General features: G+C 47.0%; 1 protein-coding gene across 6 annotated transcripts in view; it reads right to left on the bottom strand.

The window, feature by feature from the left end:
• Window positions 1–15,000, bottom strand: part of lzts3b (leucine zipper, putative tumor suppressor family member 3b) — an 18,230-nt gene that overhangs the window by 822 nt on the left and 2,408 nt on the right. For 2 of the 6 annotated variants that reach the window (XM_054731573.2, XM_054731572.2), the window contains exons 2-8: window positions 7,104–8,206; window positions 5,011–5,481; window positions 4,768–4,938; window positions 4,078–4,206; window positions 3,707–3,898; window positions 3,307–3,537; window positions 1–596 (exon numbers count right to left, since the gene is read on the bottom strand). The exon at window positions 1–596 is cut by the window's left edge and continues 822 nt beyond it. In XM_054731573.2, the coding sequence (XP_054587548.2) occupies window positions 1–596; window positions 3,307–3,537; window positions 3,707–3,898; window positions 4,078–4,206; window positions 4,768–4,938; window positions 5,011–5,481; window positions 7,104–8,096 (2,783 nt within the window). In that variant the 5' untranslated portion in view covers window positions 8,097–8,206. Of the gene's footprint in view, window positions 597–3,306; window positions 3,538–3,706; window positions 3,899–4,077; window positions 4,207–4,767; window positions 4,939–5,010; window positions 5,482–7,103; window positions 8,226–15,000 lie in introns of those variants that run through there. The other 4 variants (XM_054731576.2, XM_054731575.2, XM_054731574.2 and 1 more) reach the window with 3 other exon arrangements.

A 15,000-nucleotide genomic window follows, 5' to 3' on the forward strand; every position in this document is an offset into this window, starting at 1 on the left:
CTGCGCAGCTCTCCAGCTTCATCCCAGTGACCCTCCTGGACCCGCCCTGCCTGGTGGGCCTCCTGACGCAGCTGCTGCACATCCTGGCAGAGTTGAGACTCGTGACGGAGCTGGGCCTCCTGACGCATTTGAACCTCATGACGGAGTTGAGCCTCCTGACGCAGCTGCGCTTCTTGACGCATTTGGGCCTCATGGCGGAGGTGAGCTTCCTGACGGAGCTGGGCCTCCTGACGGAGTTGTGGGTCCTGACGCATTTGGATATCTTGCTGCAGATGGGGGTCTTGGCGCTGTTGCGCGTCGCGCCATTGAGCCTCCTCGCGCTGCTGCCTCTCCTGTCTCTGAGCTTCCTGCCTTTGGGCTTTAGCTTCATCGCTCTGAAGACTGAGCAGAGTGTCAGATGTGGGTGTGAGTGAGTTGGAGGAGTGCTCAGTCGGGTTTCGGAGGCAGTGAACGGTTCCCCACGGTGGCAGCAGCCCTGCTGCCGCTAAGTTTGGGCTCACAACAATTTCAGCCCCTCTGCTCACTTCACTCAGAGCGCGCTTTAAACTCAACACTTCTGCTTCAAACACACCCAGCTTCTCTCTCAGGAGGGACACCTGTAAAAACATCTCATATTAGCTCATGCTGTAATTATTTTCATGCTTTGACAAAAGGACTTTAGCTTCTCATAGGATGTTTGGAGATTAAATACTCAAGTAGTCTAGATTTAGTGGTAAACATTCTGTTTATGAACTCTAAATGAGTTACAGACCTGTTTCAACACTAATTTCACCAAAGCAAAACAGAATATTAATTTCTTTAAGATTTTCAGATGATAGTATGAGAATAATGGTAACTCCCGTGTGAAAATCCAAGCATTTAAATTAGTTGAGATCATCAAATGATCTGCAGTTCTGTATTAAAACAACACATTTTGTGTAAATCATTTATTAATTCATATTGTACAGGATCAGAAAGGTACTAAAATATTTTCTAAAGCAAAATGATAAAAAGCAGTGAAGATTTTTAAAAGAATTAGCTTTATTTTCACCCACTCTTTTGATATTGACCAAAAAACAATCTTTATTACCTGTTTAGAATCAAAACTAGTTTTGCACATTTAAAGGGACTTTTCCGACTTTTGAATTTTTATGCTCGTGATTGCCCCCTCAGGTTAAAAGCGTAACGGCAGCTTCAATAGTAGGCTCGTGCACGAGGCGCGCATGCTGTACGTGCACACTCCTTAACGAAAATAACAGCTGAGACAGTCCCGTGTGTGTGTGTGTGTGTGTGTGTGTGTGTGTGGCTCGGAGGACAGAGGACAGGAGAACGCACAGCTAATTAATTAAATAATTAGGTTCTGTACCTTTCTCTTCAGCACAGCCGACAAAGGTTTATGATGGGTCAGTCCTCCTGCATGCTCAGATCATTCCCTTCCCTTGCTTGAAAAATTGTTCCGAAATGAAAGTTGAACCCACATCTTTTTTATCTGTGAATTCAATGCCGTTCGGCGAGTCTCAAATAAAAATTTGGGCATCTTACTGTAAAAAAAATACCATTAATGTAAAAAATAAACTCTAAATAAACTATGTTCACACCCAGAATCAAACCCAGGTCTTCTGCATGGGAGTCAGACATCTTACAAGGTGGGCTACACTCCAGTAACATTGACTGTATCTGTAACGTTTATATCCTTGATGACAGCTGAAACAACGTCAAACCAAAGAACGGTTCGGAGCGAAAATGACTATTTTGTTGCTAATTTGCAGGAAATATCTAGAAGAAAGTTCTACAGAAAGTAGCTAAGGGTCCTCAGAAATGTAGCTAGCTTTGTCACTAGGCGTTAGGAACAGCAACAAAGTGGCACTGCCTCTCTCTCTGCTGCTAAAGCTACGGATAGCAAACGCTACGGGCGATGCCTGAGCGTGAACGCGCATGAAGCAGCCTGCTCGACCCGAGCATCTCTCTTTTTCTGTGATTTTACAGAAAAACAGGCAATCACAGTAAAAATGCCAGGGCTCATTCTACAGGACCAGGGCATTGCAGGAGAATGTATGAAGAAGACATTTATTATTTCTATACATGTTTTGGCTGTCACACTTCCATAATGTCCCTTTAAAGGAGTATTGTTTTAGTATTTCCTTATATCACAGTACCCGATAAGACGATCACTTTTTGGGATTTCTGAAAAATCATCCATAATTTGTGAAAGGGGAAAACTCCGGACAGCAGCTTTAAACCAGCTTTTCTCAGAAGTTTCTCTGTGGCCGTTTAATGATTTAGTTTACTATAAAATAATGCAAATAATGTATAAAGCTAAATTAAATTTACTTCCGCAAAGTATACTAAAGTTTTTTTTTCTTGTGTAGAAACGAAGTATGATTTTAGAGATATTAATACATTTATTGTTCCTTTGGCAAAAAAAAAGAGAAAAGAAATGAAAAGGGAATGCATATCTGTGGTGGGGCTTAAATTATGGAATAATGCCAGCGTAAATGTAAGAACGTGTAAATGTAAGAATGTGTGGTACATTTTTGTTGTTTGAAAGGAAGGTTTTGAAGATAATTTTTGACGGTTCCAAGAGTTTATAAGTTGTGTTGTGAATGTAAGAGTAATGTGAACTTATTTGACTAAATGCTGCATATTTCTCTTCTTCTTCCTTCTATTTTGCTTAAATTGTACAGATTTATGTGTTGAAGGGGTAGATTAATTTGTTTAACTTGTTAAAAAGGACAGGCATAAATATAAGCATTTTGCTTCAGCCTGAGCCTTTTCAGTCACTTTAACGGGGCGACGGTGGCACAGGAGTTAAGTGCTCGCCCGTAATCGGAAGGTTGCAGGTTCGAAGCCCTGCTCAGTCTGTCGCTGTCGTTGTGTCCTTGGGCAAGACACTTAACCCACGTTGCCTGCTGGTGGTGGTCGGAGGGACCGGTGGCGCCAGTGCTCGGCAGCCTCACCTCTGTCAGTGCGCCCCAGGGCAGCTGTGGCTACATCGTAGCTCATCCCCACCAGTGTGTGAATGTATGTGTGAATGGGTGGATGACTGATTGTGTTGTAAAGCACCTTGGGGGGTTCCAGGACTCTAGAAGGCGCTATATCAAATACAGACCATTTACCAATTAAAAGTAATGTAATGTTTTATTGATTATTATTATTATGTTTTGACTGAATAAATTCAATTCAACATTACAGCCTTTTTAATTTACAACACAGACTTTTTGGTATGCTACATTAGGCATTAGTCTGCCTATATCTGACAACAACAAAAGGTCAACATGGCTATTGAGACACCTTTGATTTATAACAACTGCATTAGATAGAACCCACCTCAGACAGAGTCCTCCTCAGCTCTCCCTCACACTTCTCCAGCTCCAGACACTTTGTGCTGTAGGAGTCCTTCAGGCCCAGCATGACTTCCTCCTGCTCCCTCAGCTGGGCGTTGAGCTCCTTCAGCTGACCTCTCAGGGCCACCATCTCTCCAGCTCGCTGGGTCACCTCAGCCTGACTCTCCCTCAGCTGCTGCTTCAGCAGGGAGATCTCACCGGCCTTCTGGCACACCTGAGGCACAAGTAATAAACGATTAAAGCTGTAAAACGAATTCCAGACATCGGTGGTCCTGTATAGGCTGTAAAACTGCTTCGTCCGACAGGCTCACCCTTTTCACCTGGATGCAGGTTAGATTTTATTTAACAAGTCAAGTGAAACAGCTCAAAGAATCCTATCTCACCTCCCATTTGGTCTCCTCCAGACGAGGCAGGATGTCTGCCTGCTCCTTCCTGTAATCCAGACACTTTCTCTCCAGCTCCTCCCTCTGAGCCAAAAGAGCTGCCATCTCCTCTTGGAGCCTCCTCTTGTCCTGGGAGAGACGGGAAATCTGGGCCTGCAGGGCCGTCTGGGAGCGCTGAGCTCGACGAGTTACCTGCAGAAAAACAAACACGTCACATAACAGCCACCAGGGGGGCAGTTACAGTTTATCAGCAGTTATCTGCAACGACAGACATCTCAAGAAGCTGAAATGGTTTTCTTTTGCTCGTGAGGAGAGTCGCATGCGTCAGTGGGGTGAGAAAGAGAAAGTATCCTGGTTTATGATAACGTCACCTGCTGCAGACGAGAAGCATAGTTCTGCCTCAGCTCGTCCATCTGTCGCTCCCAAACTCGCTGCTTCTCCTCAAACACCTGAATGATGGCTGCTTCACTTTGGTCCAGGTTTCTGCGCATATGCTGCACCTACGGTGAGGACAAGAAGAGGATTCAGACCTGTCAGCAGCTGCTTTGACATTAAAATCAGGAAAATCAAGTCACAAAAACGCACGCCTTGCTTCAGATGACTGAAGCGACATGAATTCTTCAGTGAAAACTAATATAAATGGTGAATGGCCTGTATTTGATATAGCGCCTTCTAGAGTCCTGGAACCCCCCAAGGCGCTTTACAACACAATCATTCATCCATTCACACACTGGTGGGGATGAGCTACGATGTAGCCACAGCTGCCCTGGGGCGTGCTGGCAGAGGCGAGGCTGCCGAGCACTGGCGCCACCGGTCCCTCCGACCTCCACCAGCAGGCAACGTGGGTTAAGTGTCTTGCCCAAGGACACAACGACAGCGACAGACTGAGCGGGGCTCGAACCTGCAACCTTCCGATTACGGGCGAGCACTTAACTCCTTCGCCACCGTCGCCCCAACTAATATAATATTTAAAGCACTTTTTAAGTTTCTCTTTAAGCTTTATGAGACTGTTAACTTTTTAAAAAGGATTTTTGTGAAAACTAAAGCAATCAGCTTCAGACCTCTTGCTCTTTCTCCCACAGTCGGTCTTCGAGGTCCTGGATGACGTCATCAGAGGATGGGGAGGGGCGTAGAGGTGCTGGAGCATCACTCAGGTGGCTCAGTCTCTGATAGGATGACGAGCTCTTCCCTGAGGAGGACCGGCTGCTATCTGAAGCGCTGAGGCCGTTCTGCTGGACAGAACCACGTCATGATCCATGACAGCAATGATCATGTCACAAGACCATCTAAACTCACAGACATACCTGGTATCCAGATTTTTCCATCTTATCCAAGCCAACAGCGGCCCCAGCCATGCCCAGCCTGTTAATGTGGCTGGTGGAAGCACTGAGTGGACCCAAGACTGCCGGGGGCCCGCAGCCAGACCCCAAACCCGTGTAGGTGGGCAGACTGGTCAGGGAGTTCCTCCCAGAATCTGACATCCCTCCCTGAACCACTTCAGCGCCATTTCCCCCTCCCTCGCTCCTGCTGACCCTAACTGGGCTGTCCTGATCCAGGAGCAGGGCCTCCGGGACCTCCCCTGTCTCTCCTCCCCCTCCGTCTCTGCCTCTTCTGCCCACTCTGCCCTCACCGAACCCCTCACCCCTGCCATCAGCTTTTCCCTCACTCCCAGCACCTGCCGCCTGGCCCACCAGGTTCTGCATGGAGTGGAAGCTCTTAGGAACCACCGGCTTAAAGGCAGAGGGTCGAACAAGTCCGGAGCTACTCTGCATTGCCTGTGGGTGACAGCAAGGAGGAAATATAGTTAGAAGACATTAAATACTCATTCGTCAGAGAAATATACACAAAAAAGTGTGTTAACAGTGGCATTCAATGCAGTTAATGCATTTTTTTTATATTTTGCCACATAAACTTTTAAAAACATTCTGATTTAATAGTTGAGCCAGTTTATTCTAGTGTTTGCTGCATAAATCTAATGCTGATTTTCCTGAAATGTTATATTTAATAAATGAAGCGAGTTTTATAGCAAAATATTCAACATACAGTCTTAAGAGAGATTAGTATTCAAACTAAATACATTAACATATTGGCTTTATCTTGGGTTTGGATTCAATTCAATTCAAGTTTATTTATATAGCGCCACATCACAACAAGAGTCGTCTCAAGGCACTTCACATAATAAACATTTCAATTCACAGTTCATTAAGCCAATCAGAAATAATGTTTCCTATATAAGGAACCCAGCAAATTGCATCAAGTCACTGACGAGTGTCAGTGACTGTACAGCAATCCTCATACTAAGCAAGCATGCAGCGACAGTGGAGAGGAAAACTCCCTTTTAACAGGAAGAAACCTCCAGAGAATCCTGGCTCAGTATAAGCAGCCATCCTCCACGACTCACTGGGGATGTGCTTGCTTTATGCTGTTTAAGTATTATAAACTATAAACTATCTGAGGGTTATGTTACAGCTATGTAACATAATTTCAAAATGTTCTGTAATAATTTGTGTCGTTTAAATTTTTTTTTCTAATTAATAACAAAAATTGTCTAGCGCTAATAATCTCTGGAAATATCCATCGAAATGTTGATGAAAATGAATAAAGTAATGTCATCAATGAAAAATTTGAGTGACTTTGTATCATATAACAAAAAATTGGGTCTAAAGTACATCGGGCACGGGTCCAAGTCTCTGGGGGATGACATGTTTCCTTCTGGACCCCGAGCAGATCCACAAACAACAGTACCAAAAAAACTAGTATCAAAAATTTGCTGGACTTTGTTGCTAGCTGTGTCCCTGAAAGGCTGAAAATTGGAAGGCCTCCCTGATTTCGCCTCATTCCCACCGAGTACTGATGCAGTCCGTTTTCCATGCGGCTTCTGCAAAGACCAAAACTCACTGAGTCCAATCACTGCCTTCAAACAGGCTGCAGATCCCGATGCAGAGCTCTGGGAAGTTTCCACATGGAGTCTAATAATTCTGAACACCACATGCAGATTGTGAAGAAATTAAAGAAATTACATGAGCCAGAAAGGAGGTGAGGCATGTGTTATTGTGGTGCATCCCGTTTATTTCAAGATGAAACCCGTGTTGCATTTCTTTTGACAGCGACATCAGTCCACAGATCACAGAACTCTTATATCTTATGTCAAATTTGTAACGTGAACTTGTGTGAACCCCCGAGTTATGGTGCTCTCGCGGGAGACGTCAGCGTATATGGCTGTCAGAAGCCGTCCGGACACCGGACCAAATTCATTCTGTACTCGGTGTAAATGAGGCATGATTCTCCAAACTGAGATCCTCCTGCCTGTTTTCTTCTGCAGGTATGACACTGACTACTACTGCTACTCCCCCTTAAAGGGCAGACCTTCGGGTTGCTGTCCTAGATGTGGATGTACCTGCTCCAGTTTTCCGGACACTGCCATGATCTTGGGCGGGTTGTGGTTTGGAGGGTTGTGGCCCACTGGGTTGTTTTCATTATCAGTTCTGGTTGCAGCCATCTCTCTGTGCGGGTGGTGGTTCACGCCAACGCTGGTGTGGTTCACGCCAACGCCGGTGTGGTTCACGCCAACGCCGGTGTGGTTCACGCCAACGCTGGTGTGGTTCACGCCAACGCCGGTGTGGTTCACGCCAACGCCGGTGTGGTTCACGCCAACGCTGGTGTGGTTCACGCCAACGCCGGTGTGGTTCATGCCAACGCTGGTCTTCTCCCGACCAACAATGTTCCCACAAACATCCAAACCTGCCACCTGCATTTCCCTCTCTCTCTCTCTCTCCCTCTCCATCCTCTCATTCTCCAGCCTCTCCCTTTCTCGCTCTCGTTCTCTCTCCCTCTCTCGTTCCCTCTCTCTTTCTATCTTTTCCCTCTCAATCCGTTCTCTCTCCCTCTCCCTGGCTCTCTCCCTCTCTCGCTCCCTCTCACGTTCCAGCCTTTCCCTCTCCACTCGCTCACGCTCCCTCTCCCGGTTCCTTTCCCTCTCACGCTCCCTCTCTAACCTCTCCCGGTCCCAGTCTCGATCCCGGTCCCGGTCTCTCCCCCTCTCACGCTGCCTCTCCCTTTCCCACTCCCTCCTGACAGCTGCGGTGCCGCAGTCCAACTGGTTGTTGTTGGATTGGGCCGTCATGGTGCATTCAGTGTTGGTAGAGGAGGCTGTTTCAGTGGGTCGGTCAGTGCAGATCGCTGTCCCGATACTAATGCTCCTGCGTTCATCGCTTGATGCCGTCCCATCTGAAATGGTCGCTGGAGGGCGTGGCAGTCGTTCAGCGCTGCAGCTGCGGTCGGTAGGGCAACGGCGAGATAGAGGAGGGGCTCGGGGCAGGGTGGTCCTCGTGCCCACGGACTTCATGGCAAACTCCTGCTCTCCTGCCACCCCACTTCCAACACTGCCCATAGTGGAGGTCAAAGGTCAGGGATTAGAGTTAGGAGTCAGGGAGGGTCACAGATACATTTGGAAGTAGTGTGGGTCATCACAACCTAATGCAGGTAGTGGGGGCACACACACTAGAGGAACACAGAAAAACGAAAGCAGTTATACAAAATTGCAATTGCATAATGACTAGTCATACAATATCAGATGCAGAAAAGACTCCAGCCCACATTCAGGGTCACTGTGGTCCTCCTACCATGACGAAAATCAAAAAAGGTCACAAAGGTGAGTCTGGACAATCATCAGCTAACTTTTAAAGGTCTTGAATACGTTGAGGATCACATCACTGAGCTGGTAAAAAACTAATTATGAAGGCCTTTTTTGATTGTTTAGGTTTGTCTTATTTATTGGCAAAATTGCCACAAAAGTGCTATATTTAACCACTCAGGATATATATTATAAAAATAACTATAATAATAATAATAATAATAAGTAGTTTAAATAAATAAATTGGCAGACTTAACCAAATCCAGTTTTACAAACACCCTTTGATTTTCTGAAACCTGCTTTATGAACTCACTTCTTCCACCATCACTTTCCCAGATGTGTAATGTATAAAACCTGAAGACTCCAGCAGTTAAACGTTTAAAGAAGATGTTTATTTTAGAATGTGGGGGAATAAGGGAAGAGTAGAAAGTTCTGCTGTTAGGAAAACTGGAGACAGAGCAGCATGTGCTGCGATGGCAGGGAGAGGGGGGGGGGTGGGGGGGACTGTCTTGGTGCCAGCTATGGGAACTCCTCTTCTTGTCTGTGGATTTGAACTCCTCTCCTCAGAATAACAGACAACGAGTACAGCCCAACAGAAGTTCATGAATCCAAAATCCAATGTCTGGGTGAGGTACAAGCAAGGTCATACACAGGCAGGCAGAAGTCAGTAATACTTATCAGGGGGCAGAGCAGGAATTGGTAGTCAAAGTTCAGAGCCAAGGTCGATGTCCAGATGACGGATGGGCGAGACAATCCATGAGGAGCAAGGCAGACAGAATCCATGGACAGAAAATTTGGTCAAAAAATTCAGAAAAGGGCTCGGCTGAAAAATATCTCTGGAGTCTCTACTGGCACAAGGCAGTCGATCATCTGGCAGGGAGACAGAACCTGAGCTTTGCTTAAAAAGAGGAGCACACAGGTGCAGCATCAGGCAATCAGGCAGGGCTCAGGTGAACTGTGTGAAGCTGATTTAGTAACAGGAGGACTGGCAGAAAGGAAAAAAACAAACATGTCAGGCATGACTAAAAAACGTGGAATCATTACAGTACCTCCCCCTCAAGGACCGGCACCCAACGGGCCACCTGCCATGGAAGGATGAGCCCCATGAAGTCTCGGATGAGAGACTTATCCAAGATGTGACGGGCAGGGACCCAAGAGCGTTCCTCAGGGCCATAACCCTCCCAGTCCACAAGGCAGTGCAAACCACGGCCCCAGCGATGGGACAGGAGGAGCCGCCGAACATCAAAGACAGGGCCCCCAGCAACCACCCGGGTGGGAGGAGGGTGTCTGGAGGAGGGCACAAAATGAACGACAGACACAGGTTTCACACATGATACATGGAAGGTAGGGCAGACCCGGAGCGTCCCAGGAAGACGGAGGTGGACTGCCACCGGGTTGAGAACCTTTGAGATGGGGAATGGGCCAACAAAGCGAGGGGTCAGTTTGCAGCACTCGACCTGTAGAGGAAGATCCTTGGTAGACAGCCAAACCTTCTGTCCCACCTTGTAGGCAAGTGCGGGCACCCGTCTCTGGTTAGCCACACGGGAATACACAGCAGAAGTCTTAAGCAGAGCACGGTGGGCTTGTATCCATACCCGCTGACATCTCAATGCTGCTGCATGAGCTGAGTGAACCTTGGCAGCTCTGTCCTGGAGAGAGAACACAGGTTGTTGAAACCCATACACCGTATAGAAGGGTGATAGCCCAGTGGCACTGGAGGGAAGGCTTTTCAGAGCTTGTTCCACCTAGGGGAGATTTTGAGACCACTTAGTAGGGTCATGGTTGCACAGTATGCGTAGTTTTGTCTCAACCTCTTGTTTAAAGCGCTCGGTCTGTCCATTAGACTGTGGATGAAAACCAGAGGAGAGACTCACATTAATTCCAAGCAACCTGCAGAACTCCCTCCAGAATTGCGAGACAAACTGAGAGCCTCGGTCAGAGACAATGTCAATGGGAATGCTGTGCAGTCTGAACACCTCTCGGGCTAAGATCTCTCCAAGCTCCTTGGAAGATGGCAGCTTTACGAGGGGAACCAGGTGTACCATCTTGGAGAACCTGTCAACAATGGTGAGTAGTACAGTAAACTTCTTAGAGGGGGGCAAACCTGTGATAAAATCCATGGAGATGTGGGTCCAGATGTAGAGGAAGAGGGTGCAGGTAACCAGCTGGGGGCCGGCGTGAGAGCTTGGCCTGACATCATACAGGACAAGCTAGAATGAATCCTTTAACATCCTGCAGCATGGTCTTCCACCAAAAATGCTCCCTGACCACCGACATGGTCTTACTAACTCCTGGGTGACAATAGAGACGAGAACAATGGCACAAGGAGAGTACCTCAGAGACCAGATGGTCTGGGACAAAAAGGCTGTCCTTGGGACACCCCTCAAGTGCTGGGTGTTGTTGATGTGCCTCCCGTATCATGTTCTCTAGTTTGAGTCGTGTGACCGACAGTCATACAGACTGGGGAAGAATGTAATCGTCCCACTCCTGGGTCGGCCCCTCAACTGATCCTTCATGGATCCTCGACAAGATAATTGGCGTAGCAAAAATAACAAAATATTACAAATGTGGACAAAATATTTGGTACCCTTCGGTTGATGAAATAAAAGGTCACAGAAATTAATTGAATCTGACAAACGTAATAATTTCTGTGATGGGTGGTAGTCGAGAGCGGGGACCTTGGCGGTCTGATCCTCGGCTACAGAAGCTGGCTCTTGGCACATGGAATGTCACCTCTCTGGTGGAGAAGGAGCCTGAGTTGGTGTGTGAGGTTGAGAGGTTCTGACTAGTCGGACTCACCTCAACGCATGGCTCTGGCTCTGGAACCAGTTTCCTTGAGAGGGGTTGGACTTTCTACCACTCTGGAGTTGCTCCCACTGAGAGGCGCCGAGCAGGGGTGGGCATACTAGTTGCCCCCCATCTTGGTGCCTGTACGTTGGGGTTTACCCCGGTGAATGAGAGGGTAGCCTCCCTCTGCTTACATGTGGGGGCTGGGTTCTGACTGTGGTCTGTGCTTTTGCACCAAACTACAGTTCAAACTACCCACCCTTTTTGGAGACCTTGGAGGGGGTGCTGGAAAGCGCTCCTTCCGGTGACTCCCTCGTTCTGCTGGGGGGACTTTAACGCTCACGTGGGCAACAACAGTGAGACCTGGAGAGGTGCGGTTGGGAGGAACGGCCCCCTGATCTGAATTTGAGTGGTGTTTTGTTATTGGACTTCTGTGCCAGTCATGGATTGTCCATAATGAACACCATGTTCAGACATAAAGGTGTCCTTATGTGCTCTTGGCACCAGGATACCTTAGGCCGCAGCTCGATGATCGACTTTGTTGTTTCATCTGACCTGCAGCCGCATGTCTTGGGCACTCGGGTGAAGAGAGGGGAGGAGCTGTCAAATGACCACTACCTGGTGGTGAGTTGGCTCAGATGGTGGGGGAGGATGCCGGTCAGACCAGGCAGGCCCAAACGTATTGCGAGGGTCTGCTGGGAACATCTGGCAGAGTCTCCCGTCAGAAGGAGCTTCAATTCCCACCTCGGACATAACTTCCAAAAGGTTCCGGGGAAGGCGGGGGACATTGAGTCTGAATGGACCCTGTTCCGTGCCTCCATTGTTGAGGCGGCCGACCGGAGCTGTGGCGACAGGATCGTCTGTGCCTGTCGTGGTGGCAAGCCCCGAACCCGCTGGTGGACACCGGCGGTTAGGGATGCTGTCAAGCTGAAGAAAGAGTCCTATCAGGCCTTTTTGGCCTGTGGGACTCCAGAGGCAGCTGACGGGTACCGGCAGTCCAAGCGGAATGCGGCTCGGGTGGTCGCCAAGACAAAAACCCGGGCATGGGAGGAGTTCGGTGAGACCATGGAGCAAGACTTCCGTACGGCTTCGAGGAGATTCTGGTCCACCATACGGTGCCTCAGGGGTGGAAAGCAGTGCACTACCAACACTATCTACAGTGGGGACGGTGTGCTGCTGACCTCTACTCAGGATGTTGTGGATCAGTGTGCAGAATACTTCGAAGACCTCCTCAATCCCACCGACACGTCTTCCAGTGAGGAAGCAAACGTCATGAGCTGGGGTGAGTACTCGTCCCACATTCTCACTATCTCTGAGTGCTTGGTTTCAGGAGAGGGAGCGACAGCTGTTCCTAATCAGCTGATCAGCGGGCCGGCTTATAAGGATGATTACTACCGACTGGTAGTCTCTAGCCTAGAAATCTCAAGACTATCGAGGGATTCTAGAGAGAAATGTGCTGGTCAGTATCAGAAAGCTTGGTCTCAGTCACAGGTCATAAGTCTTGCAACAGCACCCAAAACACACAGATAGAAACACCCAAGAGTGTCTAAGAGGAAATCACTGGACTACTCTAAAGTGGCCTTCTATGAGCCCTGACCTCAATCCTATTGAGCATCTTTGGAAGGAGCTTAAACCTGCTGTATGGAAGAGGGACCCTTCAAACCTGAGACACCTGGAGCAGTTTGCTTATGAGGAGTGGGCCAAAATACCTGCTGAGAGGTGCAAAAGTATCATTAACAGTTACAGGAATCGTTTGATTGCAGTTATTGTGTTGCAGTGTTGGTGCAACAAAATATTAAGCCAGGGGTACCGTCCTTTTTGTCTAGACCTGTTCCACGAGTTTATTTATTTATTTATTTATTTATTTAAATAGTTCAATTGAAGCATGGCTGAAAAGCAATGTCTGACTTTCATTGGTTGCATTTTGTAGAAATTTTATTTATTATTACTTTTGTCGGATTCAAGTAATTTCTGTGACCATTATGGGTTTTTCCTTAATTGAATGAAAGATACCAACAATTTTGTCCACATCTATAAATGTTTTCCTAAACTTTCATTCAAAACATTTAGCTGTATTTGACCTGAATGTCTAACAATGTGTAAAAAATAGCATTTCTAATCATGTTTAACGGTAATTAAAAACAACAACAACGTGGGTTTCAAATAAATTTATTCAGATTACGAACTTTTTAATATTATATTGTCTTTAAAGAGCAAGTCACCCCCAAATCAACTTTTTTTCTGATAAACTATATAAATGCGTGTCTAATCGTGCTGCAGACACGTGTAGTCAATAGTTTTGCACTTAAGTGCATTTTAGTTAAAATTACAATTTTCTGCCTAAAACTGTCAGTGTTGTGCCGTTGTCAGGTAAAAACTCTGCACTGCATTTGAATTTCAATCTGCCATCTCTGTTGGCTAAGAGGTACTATAAGACGTTAGCTGGTACGATTTGATGTGTAACGTCACAAAATGGCCTGATTTTGAGATCCCACAAGTCAAACTCATAGCTAGGGGTAAGTTGTGAACCTGTGTGTGTGTGTGTGTGTGTGTGTGTGTGTGTGTGTGTGTGTGTGTGTGTGTGTGCGCGTGTGTGTGTGTGTGTGTGTGTGTATTTGTTAGCGGCTCTTCCCTCTCGGTCTGCTAGGCAACAGCATTTGTTGCATTTTTCAAACTGGAAGTGGGAGAGGGAGTGGAGAAATAATCTGGTAGGGGGTGACTTGCTCTTTAAAGTTTTATAGCAGCATGCAGCTTAAACAAGCGGTAGCACATTAAATAAAATCATAATTTGTTTTTGTACTGTTTTGACAACATAAGGTTTAAACCAAATATTTGTATTGGATTTATTTTAATGTTCTGCAATAAAAAGTAAAAAAAAAGTTAAATAAACACGGCAAAAAATAACCTAAAAAGGTCATGAAGGTTTAATGTAGTGTTGAGTCTTCTTCCGGCTCTTGGAGGATGCAGACACTATTTTCCTCCTCTCCTCCATATCTTATCCTCAAGGCCTTTGTCTGTCTCTGTGTGCTGGGTGCACGGCTACTTCTGCATTTTTTCTGGAAACTGAAATCACTAAAATGGATCTCGTCAGTTGGTCTCTCAACGCGATTGATAACATTTTTTCAACGATGAGAACGAGAGAAGGGGCTCCCGGATGCCCCTCCGGGACAGACCCAGTTGGACACACCATGGACTCCTGGAAACAGTGGAACTTGATTTGTTTATCTCAGCTGTCTGTGGAGGACTCTGAATACGTGTGGATATTCGTGGTGTTGGTGTCAGGTTTCCTGCTCATTGGCATTGGAGGCTTCCAGGCTTACCGGAAAATTAACGAGCTGTCGAGGAATGACCTGATCCCGGAGCTCAGAGATGGTTTGCACCTCGCTGTGAATTCACAGACTCACATAATTGTCCAGATGAATCGTAAGCTTGGGACTTTGGCCGAGATTCATTATTGTCACAAAAGATGGAGGCCATCAAGGATAGAGTGGACGAATCAGAACGGATTGGGATAGATTAATGTCCATTATTGGGATTTTGAGAGGTTGAGGACCAACAAACTGTAAGACAGAGAGGAAATTATCTCTGTCTGGCCCCAAAACAATTTCTAATCAGAATCTGGCGTCCTTGAGCCTGCAAGGCTCCAATGAAAACTCCCCCCTCAGAAGATATGTGGAATGTGCCGTCGCTATGGCAACTCAACTCTGTCTCCTATCCCAGCCTGGGCGGGACTGCGGGAAGGCCGCTGAAACATTCCAGGGTCACTGCAACCCTCCAACCCTCAATGCTCCTCCCCCTATCCACACTGAGGTGACATGCGCTGTTTATCGTGGCTGCAGGAACTGACGTGAGGATAGTCCCAACCCACCACCCC

The sequence above is a fragment of the Nothobranchius furzeri genome, chromosome 17 (genome assembly GCF_043380555.1).
Source record: "Nothobranchius furzeri strain GRZ-AD chromosome 17, NfurGRZ-RIMD1, whole genome shotgun sequence".
NCBI classification, from domain to species: Eukaryota; Metazoa; Chordata; class Actinopteri; order Cyprinodontiformes; family Nothobranchiidae; genus Nothobranchius; species Nothobranchius furzeri.